At 37.6% G+C, this 7205-nt stretch overlaps 1 protein-coding gene across 1 annotated transcript; it reads left to right on the top strand.

The window, feature by feature from the left end:
• The first annotated feature begins 5198 nt into the window (after positions 1 to 5198).
• On the top strand, positions 5199 to 5982 carry LOC141393903 (uncharacterized). The gene is made up of 2 exons (XM_073967513.1): positions 5199 to 5708; positions 5784 to 5982. Exons 1-2 carry the CDS (start codon positions 5411 to 5413, stop codon positions 5861 to 5863), a joined length of 378 nt encoding a protein of 125 aa, XP_073823614.1. The 5' UTR covers positions 5199 to 5410; the 3' UTR covers positions 5864 to 5982.
• The last annotated feature ends 1223 nt before the right edge of the window (positions 5983 to 7205 follow it).

The raw sequence follows: 7205 nt of genomic DNA, 5'->3' as shown, positions 1-7205 counted from the left end.
CTTCATTCTGGCTCCTGTACATCTCGATTTTTTTCACACTCCCGCTTTTTCGTCTCTCTCTTTTTCCTGCGGAAAAGACGTTTCTCCTCTCTCCTTTTCTCCCGATATCTCTCTCGTGCGCTACGCGTTGCTACGGATTGTAAAGTAACCCTATATGTCGCGCATTTTTTTCTTCGGTGGCAGCACGACACTCCTGATCATACCATGGATTCCTTGGTGGAGGTCTCTGGTATCCAAGTATGGATTTTGCGGCTGTTTGCATGGAGTGGGCAATATTTTGCCATTGCGCTGATATGTTATCGGGATGAGGAGTGCTTTGATTAAGCAGTTGGGCTAGTTGAGTGGAATATGCTGTGGCTATCTGTTGTGATTGCAGCTTACCGATGTCTAACTTTCATGCTGTGTCTGTTCGTACTTTGTTTGCTACTTTCAACCGGGTGCGTACCTTTGCTGCAATAAGGTAGTGGTCCGAGTCTATGTTTGTTCCTCGGAACGAACGCACATCCAACACGCTCAATGAATGTCTTCCATCTATCCCAACGTGATCAATTTGGATTTCTGTTTTCTGATCTGAAGACAGCAGGTGTCCTTATGAATGTCGAGATGTTGAAATCTGGTACTGCTAACTACCATGTTTTTGCAGCTGCAAAGTCTATCAGCCTCATACCATTGTCAGATGTTTCACTGTGGAGACTGAATTTTCCGACTGTTGGGCCAAAGATATTTTCCTTTCAAATTTTGGCATTAAAATCGCCTAGAATAATTTTAATGTCATGGGCAGGACAACGGTCATATGCTTCTTCTAAGCGCTCATAAAATATATCTTTGTTCAGTTCGTCCTTGTCTTCAGTGGGAGCATGAGCGCAAATAAAGCTGATGTTGAAGAATTTTGCTTTTATTCAAATTGTAGCAAGTCTTTCATTCACGGGTGTGAAGCTGGATACCAGGTGTTTTAACCTCCGACCAACTACAAATCCGCAACCAAACTCATGATTTATGTCATGGCAGCTATAATACAGTGCGTAACCTTTAGTTAATGTTGTGACGCCTTTCCCGTTCCATCGTATTTCCTGTATGGCAGTAATGTCGGCCTTCTACTTTCAAAGTACATCTGCCAATGCGTAAACTGCACCTTCTCTATAAAGTGTGCGAACATTCCAGGTGCAGATTCGCAGATCATGGTCCTTAAAACTTTTGCGGGGGTCGTCAACTTTAGAGGGATTTGTTTTTTTGACGGAAGTACCTGTAATTTGACGTTTCAGGTTCCCTGTGGTCACAAAATTACTCCACTAAATATTTTACCATAGGTCCATGTTTTGGTACTGCCCCATATGACGGTACCTTCCTGTTATAGGCATTTCGATAATTTTAACTATTTTTTAACCGAACTACCTGTTATTTGATATTTTTTGGTTCCCAGTGGTAAAAAATCTTCTCCACCAAAAATTGTCAAGATTCAACGCATTTTTACTTTTTATACCCTACACCACTATGTGGAAAGGGTATTATAAGTTTGTTTTGGGAAAAATTCATGTAACACCGCGAAATATTCGTCGGAGACCCCCAATGTGGTATACCAATCTTCATATCTCGGCGAGATAAAGCGATTTTGAGATGTGTGTCCGTCCGTCCGTCCGTCCGTCCGTGTGTCCGTCTGTCCATTGTAAATTGTAATCAAACTCCAGGCCGCAATTATGGACCGATCGTCACGAAATTTTGTATGGAGGTCGGTTTCACATCAGAATATATCGCTATTTTAATTGGTGATGATCGTAAAATATTAAGCGGGTGAAATGGACCAAAAACATAATTTTTAGCCGATTTTGTAGCTGCTCTGTAGGTCGCAATAATAGTCCGATCGCCTCGAAATTTTAAATAAGGTAAGAGTATATGACAAAGAAGAAGTTTGCAATTTGAGATGGCGATCAGATAATATTTAGAGGGTTAAATGGACCACAACTTTTGTGTGAAAGTTGTGAAAATTTTAAATAAACAGCTTATATCTTTGTTCCTGAAAGACACATTCCCCACTCGTGAGTGATATCTGGAAGACGATCTCTTGACCTTTCAATTGATGTCAATTATGTTGATGTACGTGATCAGATAACAGAGTTACAGCCTAGTATATCCAGTTTTTTGTTTGCAGTGTAATCAGAAACCCGCTAGAGGTCGCAATTATAGCTCAATAGTCACGAAATTTTGCATGAGGTAAGAGTTTAGGTTGAAGAAAATGCCTATAATTTTGCATGATGATCTGATATTATTTAGCGGTTGACATACATCATTACTTTTGTATGAAAAATAAGCAAATTTTATTTTTGGTTCATATTTTGATTCCTGGAGGGCATATACCGGCAAAGTAGCCTGCATATGGAATAATAACTACTGACCTTTCCCCTGATGCAAATTGCAATAATGTGTCTGCTAGATAACGCACCTACTGCCTGATATATAATGTGTTTTGTGTAGAGAACCACAATTTCCTCCCATGCTACAAATTGTCTCTATCATGACAGAGGAATTTTCAGTTCAGTTGTCAAATTGGATTTTTATACAAATATTGCAACATGGGGTCGCCTCGCCACCTATTTTATACCTCAGGTTTTAGGGTAAAGGGGATACAAACAAAATACGACCAAAGATGTGTCTCATCGAAATATAGGTTTTAGACCCCAAGTATATTTGGACGAAATTCGTTTCAGACAATTTGGAGTCTATTTAGCCCTGTCCGTTCATCTGTCCCTCTTAGTGTCTAGCTGGCTGGTGCGGACGATAACTCTCGGACGGATCTACCGATTAGAACCAAATTTTATACTTCGTAATATTTTGCCCAAGCTTTGTTTAAGTTCGAATGTAGGCGATGTTGGTTCACACCTCCCCCAAAAAAAGTTCAAAATTGTTTTCGAAAATTTGTGTGAACGATAACTGGCGAAGTGAGCAATCGATTTGCTCCAAACTTTCCATATATTATTATTCCTTCCAGATATAGATCGGATAAGACTATATCGGTCCTTAGGGTATCTCCCACACAAAATTCGGAAAAGGGAAATTTAAGAGTCCCTTTGAATCGTTATAAATTTTTTCAGCAGATTGTACTTGCGCCCCAAATCCGCAAGTTAACTCTCAAGGGGATTTTCTGATTGGTCGAAACTTTACACATCGTATTCTTTCATCCAGTCATGTGTCAGGTCGGAATATGGACTATATCTGTCCGTCCTTCGAGTTCCTCCCACACAAAATTTGGGAAAGTGCAGTTAGAAGACCCGTATCGGATCTATTTGATTATTATTTTCTTTTTGAAGAAGGTTTTTTTACGTTCCGTATTCTGGTCCCTTTCCCGGGGTAAGTCATACTTCCTGAGATAATCGTTCAGAAGTTCCAAAAACTCCTGCCGGCTCCAACTAAAATTACAAATTTGAAAAAATAATTCTCAAATATTTCCAAAACTTAGAATTTAGCTTACTAAAATTGAGTTGGTATATCCCCATATTACGATACCTACAGATTCCACGTATTTTGAAGCAAACTCGTGTTACAAAATAAATATATTTTTAGAGGCTAAAGGTATATCACCGTTAGCGCCGCTGACTTATACTCCCTTCTTTGCTGTTTAATTGAATATGAATAATTTTGGGATTTATAAATTTGTTTGCATGCAAAATTTTTGAATTTCTATTCATTGTTAGTTATTTCTACCGGTATAAAATATATTTCAGATATCACAATATATGCCCACAATGAACTATTTTCGAAGCATATGTGAGGTACAAGTGCACAATTTTGGACGATAGATCTTCAATAAACTTCCAATTTTCCCAATTATGAAATATACCAAATTGCGTGGTATATATGTATTTATTTTAAGTTTATTCCAAATAGGAACCTGATACTCACAGACAATTTGAAGATGTAGCTGGAGGGACTAATCAATGTGGATTTTCCAATTTTCGAATATTATTTAGAAATGTATAATTTATATATTTTTCAACAAACATCCCAGTAAAGACAAGAGAGGCTTCTCTTATATCAATGGATTCATATTAAGTTATTGATAGTGTCCTAAGTTGCCACTTGTAGAGACGTTTTTCATGGCTGAAATACTCAGCAAATATCGCCAACATTACTAAGGGGTATTTTGCCAACATTGACAATTTGATGGGAATCGAACCCCGACATTCGGCGTGCAAGGCGGTTGCAGATACCTAATTCCGACAGGTTGTGGTGTAGGGTATCACATGGTCGGCCCCGTCCGACTATAGCCTTTGCTTACTTGTTTTGAGTTAAGACACTCTTTGAGGGAACGAGCGATGTAAATAATTTTGATAAGAATAATTCTCAAAACTCACAGTGATTTACATATGTGTTGTCGGGACAAATACTCCCGATGTGAAAAAACTAGTAAGCTAACCTTGTGCGGTTTTTAATGTTTATGCATATGGGTGTCTGTGGTTGATCCCAATAATCTTGAAAGAACATCAACGTTTACTGAAGTCTGCGTTCTTTTCGTAACATTTTTAAAGAAGCAACCTTTATTCTGGTCTTTAGTGAACCCAAAAATCTTTTCCAACCACAGCTGCTGATAGTTAGCCCATCTCCGATCAGATATTGTTTTGAACTACATTCACCATGTCGTCTGACTTCGTTGATGGACCTTTTTATTTTTTTTATGTCACTTTTCCTTATTTTTGTTTTGTTTAAGCTTGGAAAATTTTCAAGACAATCTATAAAAATAAATACAAAAATCAAGAACAACAACAACATGAACAACAATAAAAACATTACCCAAGTCCGTGTAACTCTTTGTTTTGCTTCCAGAATGAAATGGATGAATGATTGATGGATGGTTGGGTGGTGTAGGGAAAAAACAAACCAACAAACATTGATAATTATTAAAAACAAGAACAACAACAACAAGAACTCAAGCTATTTTTAATACAATTAACTATATAATATTCTAGAAATTATTATTGTTGTTGTTGGCTGCTGGCTGATTTATATTGTTGTTCTTTAATACGCACAAGATAATTTCACCGATTTGATTCGTTCGTACTTGAAGTCACATGCTGCTGTTGTGGATGAGGGGACTCGCAAATGGTGGCGGATTGGGCTAAGGAGGTATTGAGCTACAGATAATGTGACTAAGAAACTTACTTTGGGGCTGTATGCATGGTAAGCTGGCAATGATACCGGCCGCTGCTGATGCTGAACGTTGAACGTTCCCATAGTCATGTAGAATTGTTGCCCGGCCCAACAGTAGCAGCAGCTGTTGCTGCTACACCAGCAACAAAAGAACTCCAACAACATAATTTTTGCTTCATTCAGTGATAGTTAGTTGAAGATATTAAACGTCCAGTTCGTAGCAGTAATTAGTTGCCATTTAAAACAACACATATATCTAAAATCTTTGGATATGGGTCGCCTAACTGAATATATGTTCAATCCACCACCTGCCGAAGGTGTTGAAAATGAAGCCGCCGCTTTTGGCAGCACCATTCAGCCAACTTTTGAGTCTTCACTTTTAAATTTCATGGAAAATTTCCAACGTGATGATGACATCACTGAAAGTCCTGCCGTGTGTAAGCTACATGTACCATCATGGTTGAATGTCTGGTGCATCATTATAACCCTGTGTATTCTGGCCGTGCTGGTCGCTTTGGGGCTAATTATGAGGCAAGTTCAAATACAAAAGCAACGACACACAAGAACAGGTAAGGTTGGAGGAAATTCATTTTTAAAACATTGTTTTTCAAGATAATTCCCGTATTTTCCTCTTTTTGTTCTAGAATGTTACAACTGCTACCCTGCAGCTCCCGAGTATTTTTGTGAACATTTCATAGATCGTAATCAAATAATGGTTTATTAATTTTTTGCACTTAACAATGACTGGGTTGATCAACTTTGCAATGAGTGAAGCACATGTTATTGGGAAGCAGAATGTTGTTGCCTGGTTGATTGACCTGGATTTTACAGTATCACTTCGTTACGTATAATTTATGTACAAAAAAAAATTATGTGTAAATATAATTTTAAGAAATAACAAAATATAAATTAATAATTAAATATTATTGAAGCAAAAAAAAAGGTTTAACAGTGGTGTTGGCGGACCACTTCCGGTTATGAATTATTTCAAAGTTGAAGAGGATCAGCTTGTTTACTCTTCTTTTTATACCATCCATTACATTATATAGAGATCGGTTCAGATTTGAATATAGCTCCCATATATATTTTCGCCGATTTCCTGTATTTTATGCACCAAGCACGCTATATATGTCCAATTTTGCTGAAATTTTAAATGTGTAACGGAATTTGGTCTAGACATAAATGTGCCGAATTATATCGAAATCGGTTCAGATTTGGATATAGCTCCCATATATATTTTCGGCCAATTTTCCGCATTCGATGCACCAAACACGCTATATATGTCCAATTTGGCTGAAATTTGGAATGTGTAACGGAATTTGGTCTAGCCATAAATGTGCCGAATTATATCGAAAACGGTTCAGATTTGGATATAGCTCCAATACATATTTTCCGCCGATTTCCCATATTTTATGCACCAAACACGCTGTATATGTTCAATTTCGCTGAAATTTGGAGGGTCTGACGGAATTTGTTCCAGAAATAAATGTGCTAACTTATATAGAGATCGGTTCAGATTTGAATATAGCTCCCATATATATTTTCGGCCGATTTCCTGTATTTTATGCACCAAGCACGCTATATATGTCCAATGTCGCTGAAATTTGGAATGTGTTACAGAACTAGGTCTAGAAATAAATGTGCCGAATTATATCGAAATCGGTTCAGATTTGGATATAGCTCCTGTATATATTTTCAGCCGATTTCCTGTATTTTATGAACCAAACTCGCTATTTATGTCCAATTTCGGTGGAATGCGTAACGGGATTTGGTCTAGACATAAATGTGCCAAATCATATCGAAATCGGTTCAGATTTGGATATTGCTCCTATCTATATTTTAGGCCGATTTTCTGTATTTGATGCTCTAAACACGCTATATGTGTCCAATGTCGCTGAAATTTGGGATGTCTGACGAAATTTGTTCCAAATATAAATGTGCCAAATTATATCGATACCGGTTCAGATTTGGACACACTACATATGTCCAATTTCACTGAAATTTTGAAAGCGTGACGCAATTCGGTCTAGAAATAAATGGGACAAATTATACCGAAATCGGTTCAG

The sequence above is a fragment of the Musca autumnalis genome, unplaced genomic scaffold (genome assembly GCF_047663935.1).
Source record: "Musca autumnalis isolate F117 unplaced genomic scaffold, ASM4766393v1 scaffold_2, whole genome shotgun sequence".
In the NCBI taxonomy this organism is placed as follows: Eukaryota; Metazoa; Arthropoda; class Insecta; order Diptera; family Muscidae; genus Musca; species Musca autumnalis.
This window is presented reverse-complemented; position numbering and strand designations above follow the sequence as displayed.